We start from the raw sequence: 13,075 nt of genomic DNA, 5'->3' as shown, positions 1-13,075 counted from the left end.
TGTTTTGTTATAAGCAGACATCCATCCAAAATAATACAATTAAAACAAATGTATTTCTTAGAAGAAAAAAATGGAAAATTAACAAAAATGCAATCCCAACAAAGTCCCATTCAAAATGTTAAATGAGAAGAGCCGCTCTCCCTCCCAAAAAAATTCCCATTCAACATGCAAATAAAAAGTGCATGTAGGGGGCGTGGTCTCAATAGCCCTGCAGTAAGCAGTGTGCTATGTGCATGTGATTGAGGAATAGCATTGATATTCAACTGTACTTGCATGAAATCTGGTTGTTTTAGTCAGGATTATGCTAAGATACATTTCCCCAAATTTATTTAAGTTCCCTATTAAGAGCCAAACTTCAATTTAGCAAGTTCCTGGTCTATTCCCGTTAATTCCCATGGAAAGTTTCCAACTTTGAAAATTCACTGAATTTTGCAACCCTACTCGTCATTATGGATTTGTATGTTAGCTGATCTCAAAACAGCAATTACCAAAATTAGCAAACAGTTAAAGCCGTTTAATATTCATTATAAGTCTGGACCACAACTGTGGAACAGATGTAGTTAAGACAACATACCTGTACATACATAGCTAGGCTACAATAGCATGGCTAAAAAGTCAACATTTCATCAGTTTATTGAGACATTATCCTACATTTTGCCTATCTTTGTGTATACTAACATATTCTGATTTTTGTCACATTCACCATAATTAAGGAACTAGTGAATCTTTCAGTCACCTTAACCTGTAGACGAGCTGAAGTCATTAGGGTAAAGCAAAAAACTACCCTGCACACACGCTTAATTAGCATCGTGTTTTCTCCCCATTATAAAGCTGAAAGCTCCGTGTAGTATTCCTCTGATTGCCTTCAGTTTCACTTTGGCTCACCTCAGAAAAAGCAATTTAGTAGAAGCTCATGGAAAAGTTCGATCATGCATACTAAGAAGGAGCAGGTTGTGTTTGATGGGAAATGTAAGGCTGCACTTAACACACTATCACCTGCTGAGGGTCAATTTTAGCAAAGGCTTTATTCTCTATTAAAGCTACTAATTCTACAAGTTGTGTATATTTTCCACAACAGATTTTTCACTCGGGAGGACTCATGAAATTGCAGACAGCCCCGTTACGCTGTTTAAGCCACTTACTCGTGACACACCGAGGAACAGAGCCCCTGAGTGTCTCGTCATCCGCTACTGGCACATTTGACAAGACTATTTTTGAACACCAGTTGACAACATCTGCTATTCTGGGTGAGGTAATGTGGGTTACATCTGCGCCTGTGAACTGGGCTGAGAGTGATTCTTTTAATGAACATGTTTTAGCACAAGTCAAGTTCATGATGAAGGACTTGTGTATAGATTTCTCATCTGAACATGTAAGACTTTTACACCAGATTTGAGTCAGATTTTCAGATTGGGAGACGCAAAATAGTTTGCATTTTTTATTCTTTATTTCTAACAAGTCTCTTGAAAAGACCAAAATACTAACAGTACATTTTTACATAATAATGTGTTCTTTTTGTGGCTAAGTGTCAGCCATCCACATATGAAAATAACTCCCCAACTGTTATATTTTCTGTCCTTATATTTGAGAACTGCAATCTTGTAAAAGTATTTGGCTTTAACCACTTAATTTAAATCCAAACAATGCCAGTAAAGGTAACCAGAATCAATTAAAAAATCCACAGCAATTTAAATCACATCTAACTGGGTACCATTCATGTCTTTTGCTTGTGTTTGCTTGTGGTAAAATCATAGACTGTATAAAAAATGTCTGAGTATCCGTAACGTCACTCATCTGTTCCTGTGCGCTGTTTTGAAGCCAATCGTCAGCGCGAGCCATATTGGAAATGCTGAACTTAACCTAACTTTGTCCGAGCTAGTGTGAGCTAAAGAGGCGGGCCTTTAGCCTTTCCGCTTACAGCTATAGGGTGCTTGCCTGTCAATCAAGTCAGCCATGTCCTTATGTGGGCAAAAACCTGTATGTTTAATATCTTCGAAAACACAGAAAATTCACCCCCCGTACAGTATGTGCCGAAATGAGAAATGAGCTATCCAGACTACACTCATTTTTTGAACTAGGCTGTAAACATGTTTATTAATGCTGCAAAGATCGTCTTTTTTGAATTGGTGTGTATGTGGTTTCAGGTATTTCTGCAGCCAGCCTCAAGCGGACGCTCAATGAAGTGCAGTTTTTAGCACTTCCGCATAGGCTTCATATTTTAAGACCGGAGGTTGCCGCTTTGGTAATAGAAGCTATGGGGCACTTAAACTGGGCTTTGAACTTATTTTTAAAGTCGTACTGTGCGTTTGCAAAAGTAGAGATCACGAAGAATAGGTATTTTTTCATGCCAGCTAAGAAATGTGTTGTGTATAATTCAATATGTCGTCTATTTTTATTAGAAACCATTGAACCTTTATCAGATTTTCCTAAAGAAAGAAAGAAAGAGTATAAGTCAGGCTTCACTGTACATGAACAGAATGCCCAGTGGCGTGTCCAGAGGGGTGGCCAAGGGTGGCACTGGCACCCCTTGAAATCCAATTGGCCACCCCAGGGGCCACCCCAAAAATCCTAAACTATGATTGGCTATTTGCCTTGTTAGAGGTGGGGTTTCTGTCAAAATCTATAATTTGGGATGAGTTAAAAGGCTGACAGTAGATTTCTTTATTAGTGTCCTCAAATGTGACTTTGAAAAAAAATCTTTTGTAAGTCCTTAAATGAAGAAATGTATTTATTGGGATAAACCCCTTGAGATGTGCCATCTCGTTTTAGAGCTGTTTTTTTATTTTTAAGTCAAAGGAATATAATAACTGTTTCGTACTTTAATGAAGTAGGTTGTGAAGACAGAAAGGGTAAATGTTATTTATGTGTAAATGCACTGGCCACCCCTGCCTATGTGAGAGCCTCATCTGGGCCACCCGGTCAAAATGTTCTGGACACGCCCCTGAGAATGCCTTCTCATTTTTCTATATTTCCTTTCAACCGAAAAATGTATTATTCATCCAACACAAGTGTAACGTTTGGTTCCTTGTAGGAACAAAGTTTTTTTTTAATATAAAACACATCAATTAAGGTTAGAACAATTTTGGTGACCTAAAATTTTTTGCGTGGGGCCCCCGCCGCAAAAATGTCTGTGCACGCCCCTGCTTTTAACGTCAGCTTAACACTTTATGATAGTCACATTGATCCGCCAAGTCTGCTTCAATCACACTTGGTTCCATTTCACTTATTTACACAAACGTGGCCTCATTGAACTTGACGTGCAGCAACGCTTCATTTTAGAGTACTTTGTTGTCACTGGCCAGGACTTCATTAATACTTGTGTGTGTGTGTGTGTGTGTGTGTGTGTGTGTGTGTGTGTGTGTGTGTGTGTGTGTGTGTGTGTGTGTGTGTGTGCGTGTGTGCGTGTGTGTGTGTGTGTGTTTGAGTTTAAAAAGCAGCTGTTGCCAAAGGATCGATGAGTATTTATCTGACAGACAGCACAGGGACGATTTGTTTATGTGCTGGGCTTCGTTCCCTGTCTCCTCTGTTCTCAGGAGTTCTCCAGCAGCCTGAAAGAGCAGTTTCCTCCTCCCGTTGGAAGCAATTAGAGGCTCCAGGCAAAGCATGCAGGGTAATTGTTTTTCCCCAGTCCTCTGACAGATTTACAGATATTGAAACAGCTACAGGACTGTTTATGAAACAAACAACATTCAGCCTTTTCGGCTATCTTCCCCCAGCAATGTTGAGTGAAAAAACACGAGACAGATGTGATCCAACTTAGTGTTTGCTTCAATTTTTTTACGAGATTTGTTTGCTCACCTGTGCTCTGCGGCGAGGACGGTGTTAGCGGCTTAGCAGATGGGGAAGGAACGTCTGCCAACTCGGTGTCACTGTCCCCGTCTCCTGAAGGAACCCCACCTTCCTCAGCCTCGTCATCCTCTTTATCCTCTTTGCCTGGCAGCTCTGAGGAGACACAGGCAGTGTAACCTCTGAGTGATCTCAAGGGACTACAGTTTAAAGAAGACAACACTGTAGCACTAAGACGCCATAGAAAAACAGATTAGTAAATCCAGAGCCTGCCAAAAGAAAGTTTTAACCTCTCTGTTCTCGGGCCAGAGCATATCTGAGAGTTCACACTGCAGAAGAACCAAGGACTACATTTCTTAACCCAGTTCTGTCAAATGGATCGGCCTATCTTCCACTTAGTTGAGGCCAGTCATCCATAGCAGAGTCGTCTGGCCCACTGTAGTCTAATTAAATTGACATCCGGATGTGTGTGCATCCGGGTCCATCACAAATCCAGACCCCTAGTTCAATCATCTGTCTTAGTGTGACAAAGTGAAAGGCAGCATGGAGAGAAAACAGAGACCGAATCTACAAGTAACAACTTCATCACAGAGCCACATCACTTCCTTTCTCCTTTGGTACAGAATCTGTTTTCACAGTCTGCTCTCTCCTCACAGGATTTGTGCAGCACTTATAAATGAATGATGGAGCAGATGAGATTTGGGCAAAACATTCAGAGTAGGGAAAAACTGATTAGCTGACTCTGTGATGAAGCCAGGGATACCAGGTACACAGTTGGGTTTATAGATTCAGAATTAATATTAATAAAAAAGAAACCGAGGCATAAGACTTGTGGGAGGAATAATGAGCTGGAAAAAATCATAACAGCTACGAGGTAATTCTAGCTCGTGTAATCTAGGTCATGCTCATAGCGCCCGAGTTAATTGTAAGTTTTAGAAGTCTCAGAAGAATGATCCGCGCAGAACTTTATTGCACTGTTGGCTTCTGCACAGCTGGAGGTCTGTTTCAGTTAAACGGGAAGGGGAGAGATTGGAGAGAAACAAATACACTAAATATACACATCTGTAAAAATGACTGGAGACTTAATGAGAAATGGTTGGAGCTTATTGATTTTAAAAAGAAAGCCAAAATAGGATTGCTTGAAAATTTTGCATTCTCGCTAATGACCAACAGGGGGCAGATCTCTGGCCAGGAGAAAGAAATCTGGTTCTATGAAGGCAGACGAGAAAATTCAGCTATTCCTTGGTTGATTTATAGCCACAGGAATTGCATTGTTTGTGGTGTCAATCACTGGGTCAAGAGTTTTTTACACAGCCAGATTGATATTTTGAACATTTTTAATTTTCATTAAAAGTCAAATTAGGTGCAAAGTAGGGTATACTTAAAGTTGCTGTTGGTAGTCGTGATATAAACATCGGTTCAGAGAGAGATTTAAAATGTCCACACTACCCCTCCCCTCTCTGCTCCTGTAACCCCGCCCACAAAAGATCGTTGTGCGCGTTCTATGAGGAAGTAGTGGCTTCCCAGCCAATCAGGGCGACAGAGGACAGAGGGTCAGGGAGTAACTCTGATTGGTCCGTGATAACAGGACAGAGGGGAATAATAACATTGCTTGATACAAAGGCATTGGAAAACAGAGAGATTTCGCCATAATCTCAAATTACTTCGCTTACAGATGAGTATCGATGGGTATTATGACCTTTTCTCCAAAACCAGCAATAATGCTTTTTTACACCATTCCTACCAACAGCAGCTTTAAGAGCATGGCTATCTTTGATACTGCCTTATAATACATGGGCGTAGTCTCAGTGACGTCACTCAATAATTTCTGAACTGGCAAAATTAAGCCAAATGATGGTGTTCGCCATATTGGAAATGTTGTCTCCAACTAACTTCAGACTCGCTAACAGATACAGAAAACAGTCAGAGCTCTTCCTCTGACATTATCCCATTAACCCGCTAACTCAGTTGCAGTGATTTGAATTAATATTTTCTGCTTCATTCACACATGCTACAAGCAATAGCATTTATTTTCTCACACACAGTCAACCTCCAATTTTAAGACTTGAGCCCAGATTTTCTTATTTAGTCACGTGATTTTATAGTTTTTATTGGTTGACTGTTCTCTGATATGCTTTTTAAATGGAACCGTTATCACTTTTATCATTTTATCATGTCTATTAATTTTACCTTTTTTATTGTTAGATTAGTTTTAGGATATTTTTGTATGTTTTGCACATTAAGTACTTTGTTCTGTCTGACATCTGTCTTCTAACTTTGTATTGACCTATCATCTCACTGACTGCAAAACAAGTTCACCTACAGGTACAAATACAGTAACCTGAACCTGATGGTAAAAAGTCTGAGCAAAGCCAGGGTTCAATTTTGTTCACACATGTAGCTAAGCCTGAACATTTGGGGACAATTTTAGGGAACTTGTGAATGTATTAATACATCAAAAATCAAAGCACAGTTAAATCAGCCATGATCCTATTTATACCTATTTATTACCCAGTTGTGTTGAATCCAAGACTCTGATTGGTCGAAACCACGCAACAATAGTGTTTAATCCTCAACATAGTAAAAGCTACAGAAGGGACAACCTGATCAGACATGTCATGTCTCATTAATCTGCGTAGAGCAGTCTGGCACATTTCAGCTCTGCCAGTTGACACTGTGGCAAAATGTTGGTGTCTGATAGCATCGGTAAACAACCAATAACGGGCTAAAGTCTCAAACTTTTTGGGGCACAATATTAAATCCAATGATAGACATTTAGCAGTAATATTTTAGGTATAATTGAAATCATGACTAGCTCTAAATAGATACAAATCTTTTTAAAGAATACTTATTGAAAATCTAAATTTGACACAATTAACATAAGTTTACACACATCATTTTTTTGATTATGTGACTAAAGATGAGTAGTTTCATTATAATTATTTTATATTTTTCAGAAAAATTGTCCCCACCATAACATGAGTCCTTACCGTTCCTACCTCTGTCTATAACTGTATGTGAGCCAGTGTTGTATCTTGACCGCCCGTGATGTGTAGATGCAGAAGGAATCTTCGTGACACTGGCTTGCTTGCATAGTAATACGTTTATTACAAGAAAACAATACCAGTATCGAACAAGCACCCCGAATGCTTGGGAGAACAGCTCTGCAAATCTGCTGACTCCCAGAATGCTGTTGACCAGCACCTTTTATAGGTCTGCGAACCAATAACATAGCCTACTATGAAGCCCAAACTTATCTTGATCTCTAGTTATCTACTACACCCTCCTGGGCTCTGCTAGCCTAATGGTTACAAACCTTGTCCATGCATGTCACCAAATTGGAAGGGGATCTAAACCAAAATTCCTTGAACGTTTGGGGCAACATAGGTTTCTCTTTGACTTGTTTTACGTCAGTTACTTATTTCCTATCAGATACTTCACCAGCTCCCTGTGCTCTTTGCTTTTACAGTAAATCTGTTGTTTGTTCAGCATGTCCAGTGAAATGAAAGGAGACACAGCATGTCAGATCTACTGTACAGACACTCTGATCTAAATTCAATTACAACAGCTAACAAGATCTGCCACAAATGAGATATAAGGACAGCAAACATGTGCACTCAACCACTTAGTCACAATACTGGAGCTCATCACTTAAACTCATCACAGACGTAATACTGATGACCGGCTATTTACAGAGACTCTGCTGACAGTGTTTAATCAAAGCAAAAAGGGATGCACTTATTGAACAGCTCATCACTTCATATCTGCTGAGTTATAATTTTACTAATTAGCCCGACACTTTGAAGCGTGATGTTCTATCATTGTTTCTTTAGAGAAGACAAATACCAATGCTTTGAAAGGACGCGCATATCTAGCTAACACGAAGCTTACATTTAATTCAAAGTAGCACCCTCAATGGGGGAAGTCTCTGAGGCAATGATGTCCATTTTGGTGCTGTAGTTATTTTCAGGAGCTGCTCATTATCTCCTGCCTCCAGAAATAATAAACAAACGATGATGTTGCACCCCATTACACTCTGCTTTATCTGCGTAAGCCCCGAGAGAGTTTGCTTGAGAATACATGTGTGGGTTTGTTTCAAACACAGCACACAGAGAGTGATAAGAGAGAAGAGGTATGGGTTGAATAGCGGTGCAGAAGAGTTTGATGTTCACTATCGGGTGTGTAAGAACTGGATATTATGAATGAGATACCAAATCTCTGTTAATGCCCTTGCACAAAATAGTCCATATTCCCACCATCTTCCTGCTTCTCTATTGATAATCATCTACAAAGGCACTGGAGACTGTGAATCCAGAGACATCAGGCTGCATTTCAAGTTAAAGAACATTTGATAACCAACTGGCTACTGTTAGAACACAGCTAACAACAGCATTTAGCCACTACTGTCCGAGCTAACAGTTACATTTGAGAATAATGGACACATTAGAAAAGGTTCAACATTCTCACAAGCAAACTGCTAACTTTATTAGAGAACTACTTTAGCAGCACTGACATTGATGTTACTGTTAATTTTCTTGTACAACAGCTAGCCAAAAACGTGATGTTCACGTGATTCAAGTAGCATTTTGTTACTCGCGCACCTGGCAACATAACTTGAACTCATACAGCGTTACATGTGTGACCATGTGCTTATACTAGGTAGGAAAATAATTCACAGAATATAAACATATGACTTCTCCGGCCACAACTTCAGCTTTAGAACACACCGAGCCAGATTTCAGCAAAAACAACTGTTTTACAGCAGCTACGGCAACTCTCTAGGAACATATTATTCCACTGAAAGCAAAAGCACAACAAATACAGAACTGTCTGCGACACTTGCGACATGTCAGTGAAAAAAAAAAAATGATGTCTGGAAGTACTTCGAAAACAATGATGAAGTTTATGTGCAGTGCAAGATATGTGGCGTTAAACTTCATTTGGTAATTTGAGTGATCAAGTACAAGGATTACTGTAAATTCCCATTCCTAGTTCACAGTACTACTTGGGACCTTTACCATGTTGGATTTACTGTAATCCACAATCCAGTCCCTATGTCCTTTTTTCTTCTTCTTAGGAATCTTAACAAAATTAGCATCACATTTTTAAAGTTGTCCGTAACAAACTTAAGGTTCCTCATCCAGCAGCAGAGTTGAGGATTATACCCCAGTGATGAAGGTATGACCATTCGTGGCTGTACAGTAAACATTGCAAGTTTGGCTAGCTAACCTGAAGTCAAAATAAACTGTAACACTGATGTAAGTGCCATGAAGTGGTCTTCTACTGAAACATTTATTTTGCTTGTAGAAAAAAAAACTGTTATTATTGTTCCACTGATACCTGAAGTGATGGTACAGTGGGGTGAAAATTACAGTAAATCTTAAAAAAATAGCTACCAAGCTGTTCTTCCATTTCAAGCTTTATTATACATTCAGAGAGTTTTAACACAGGCCAATGTAAAATATTTCAAGATGAGCTTATATAAGTAGAAGTATTGCGTGGTGCCTGTTCTGTTGTACCCTTGAGTGTTAAACTTTAGCTTTAGCTTTCAGCCACTACTAAGCTGTTAGCTTAGTAGTGTCTGAAAGCTAAGGTTAGCGGTGTTCTGAGGGTAGCTGTTGGGTTATCATCAAGAATGTTTTTACTACCCAATTGACAGAATCTTAAATATCTTAAGCAAAAAAAAGAGCATGTCAAAAATATACGCAATCTTAAACCAGTCCGACACCTCGGTGTCATTACCGATATCAAAATGGGAATCAGATCTCTCAATAACTACTAACTGTGACTTCTGGAATCGAATCTGTATATACAACTTCAATAAAAGCATTAGCAAAAACTTACAACTTATCCAGTATAAAACCATCCATAGGACACACTACACTGTGGCAAAACTACACAAAATGGGATTATCAGAAACAGACAAATGCACCAACTGTATTCAAGATACAACAGACACATATCTCCATGCATTTTGGACCTGCACACCGGTCCGCCAATTCTGGCAACAAGTCATCGACAGATTGTCAACCATGCTCAACTGCAACATCCAGCTGTGCCCAACAACTTGCATCCTTGGCGACATATCGGAAATAACACAACATAATAAACATTCCACCATTCTCTTAACGGCCCTAATCATAGCAAAGAAGACTATCCTCTTAAATTGGAAATCAAAGAGAAATCTAAACATTAAGATTTGGGAGAATCTGTTGTGCGACAGTTAATAATACACTGGACTCCTTTGAAAGCAGCTGGCTACCAATCATCACTAAATTAACAGCTTTAACTAACTGATCTCCAAACAACCACAAAACAAAACAAAAAAAATAGTAGACTGCCTAATATTTTCATGACTTGAGTTTTCCCATATACTTCTCTCCAACCTATTGACTTACACCCACATTCACAAACACATGGACACCCTCTTACCAGGGTTCATCGTATACACACAATCACAAACCACACACATACACGTTTATATGATCACACCCGTACACATAAAGGAGCTTTAAAGGGGCCTTGCGGTAATTCTGGGGGTTGGGTACCGGGTGCGGGTTGGGCGGGCGGTGTCCTGGACTGGGGTTTGCCGGCTGGCGTGGTGGTGGTGGGGGTGGTGGTGGTGGGGGCAGGGGAAGGGTCCATTCATTGGCCTGCCTTTCCCTTCTGGTCGTGATATAAACATCAATTCGGAGAGAGATTTAAAGTGTCAACACTACCCCTCTCCTCTCTGCTGTCCCCCCCTCCAACAAAAGATCGTTGTGCGCGTTCTATGAGGAAGTAGTGGCTTCCCAGCCAATCAGGGTGATGTAGTAGTAGCCACTGGAAAACAGAGATTTCACCATAATCTCAAATTACTTCACTTACAGATTGGTATTATGACCTTTTCTACAAACCCAGCAGAAAAAAAGTGCATTTTTTACACCATTCCTACCAACAGCAGCTTTAATTGACAAGAATCTACAAGTTATTAAAGTTACCAGTGAAGTGACTGCATGTTAACGTGGCTGATTGCTTACATTATCTGTGTTTTGATCATGGGTAAGATTGAATCATCAAGAATGTTTTTAACTCAAAGTATGGCTTGATATCCCTTCACATTTTTTACTATCCATTAGTTTTCTAGTTGGTTATCATTCAGGAAGCAGTAAAAACAACATTTTTCAGATACTTAATATTCATACAACCAAGAGAAAGCTGAATGCAATGATAATATTCAAGCTTCTCACCCTGGAAGGGACGTTTCAGGAACATGGCCGCCATGGGAATACAGTCTATTGCATCAGGTTGCTAATTTTGCCAATTTTTCAAATAGTGTGGCATTTTCTAACAAGCTTTGCTCTGAAACCACTGTGAATCAAATCAGGATTATTTAAAAAAATTGCATGTTTGTGTTAGTTTGGGTAATTCCGCCTGAAAGCTGTGGGTGAAATCCTAAAAACAAACATGTCTCTAATCCCTCCAATTTCTTAAAACTCAAGAATCCGTTCGGTTAAAGAGGTCATTCTGAAAAGATTAAAGTCACCATAGTGTTCTTTATTTCCCTCAAAGCACCATAAAATCTATATGAGGGCATCAGCTATTCATGTCACATGCTCTCTTAGTAAATCCATTCCCATAATCAATTAATCTGCCAATGGATGTGCATTAGCTTTTTTTGGTTTAGTGCTCAGATCACAGAGACAATATATCATTAATGGAGGGTGTTAAGGTTCTCACTGCTGCCTGTTAATACAGCAGACGGTAATAGGAAAGTGGGAGGAGGGGGGAAAAAATAGTGATTTGAGGAACATTTTTTGGTGGAAAATGTATATTAAGTAATAGCTTCTGCTTTAGAAAATCTACATTAGCATACTACATATCTCAACTGTTCATTCTCCCCGCTTTCCAGCCCTCTCTGCTCATAATTGCCCTTGCTATCAGACATTATTTGAGTGTCCCTCAGAACAGGATTCGACACGTGCAGAGCATTTTTGTTTTTTTTTCATACCTGACAGCATCCTCAAGGGCAACGCCGCAGAACAAACGCTCCCTCGATCAATGAAAATATAACCATGTGTGTGGTGAAGATGTTCAACACCTACTGTAGGTGAACAGATTCCCCCTGTGCTGCTTTAAAACAAATCCCTGCACCCAGATAGATTATTCACCCTGAGATAATATATGATAATGCAGGGGTGCAGTGCTTTCATTTTCTTATTAGTCTCCTCCTGTGTGTCCTTTGGCAAGGTGTAATCATTTAACAGGACAACACTGCACCAAACATATGACCAGGATGCATAAAAATTACCCTCTATTGGTTGTTATTGCTCAGTGAATGACAAGAAGCTTTTTGCAACCCAGATGAGACATTTTCAGACATGTCTATCCACGGACAGCAGTGACAGGGATTTGTGTTTGTACAGGGGCAAAAAAAAGATTGCAAAAGGAGGGAGGGAGGGAGCAGGGTGGGAGGTAGTGGGGAGTCTAAATGGCAAGAAGCATGTTCAGCATCCGTGAACAGCGACCGGCGAGCGCATGGTCCCACAGGAGAGGTGGTTGTTTTGCTGAGTGTGCTTTTGGAATACTGATACACAGCAACAGCAGCAACTCCCCACACCCAGGCCGAGCCCCCTCCCCGCTATCGCTTTTGTACGCCAAAAACAAGAGCAGACAAAACACTGGCGCTGTAGACTAAACACAACATCACAGGTTTGAATGCAGGCAGTGTTTGGAGATACAAGATCTGGTGGAGTTGTTGCATTCACACGCTGCAAGAAGACATCCACTCTGAAGCTTTAACTATTTCACAATGTTTTTTGACAATCCAAACAGGAGCTGCCAAAACAGTCTCTTCACAAGGTCCATTAAAGGGCTGTGTTTGAGCTTGTCATTGTACCACACTTAAAAAGAAAGCCTTGTAGTGTTCACAAAAAAATAAATAAACGACTACAATTCTGTGGCGTCTCTTCGAACTCAACCTCAAAGACCTACAATTGAAACTGAAAGACACTTTGAAATTGAAGGTCTGAAATGAACACTTTTTTTTAATCAGACACTTTTCTGTAAACCATATTAAGAGCAGATGCAGCATCTTCCTCCTATTGCCTTGATGGAAAATAACAACAACACTGCTTTTGAATGGAGCATCTCCCAGACAGCTCGGTTGACAAATCAAAAGTAAAATGCACTTTGTGACATAACAGTATTAAAATTTCACCCAAGGACTTTGAGTTTGAGTTCACACCTGTGAGTTAAGCATACAGGTGCATTCATGGCTAGTGATCTCCAAAAATTTACCGGCCAAAAA

General features: G+C 39.9%; 1 protein-coding gene across 1 annotated transcript in view; it reads right to left on the bottom strand.

Moving 5' to 3' along the window:
• Window positions 1–13,075, bottom strand: part of LOC117804661 (proline rich transmembrane protein 4) — a 39,660-nt gene that overhangs the window by 12,652 nt on the left and 13,933 nt on the right. The window contains 1 exon segment of the mRNA XM_034672948.1: window positions 3,799–3,942. Coding sequence (XP_034528839.1) covers window positions 3,799–3,942 — 144 coding nt within the window.

This window comes from Notolabrus celidotus, chromosome 21, assembly GCF_009762535.1.
Source record: "Notolabrus celidotus isolate fNotCel1 chromosome 21, fNotCel1.pri, whole genome shotgun sequence".
Lineage (NCBI taxonomy): Eukaryota > Metazoa > Chordata > Actinopteri > Labriformes > Labridae > Notolabrus > Notolabrus celidotus.
This window is presented reverse-complemented; position numbering and strand designations above follow the sequence as displayed.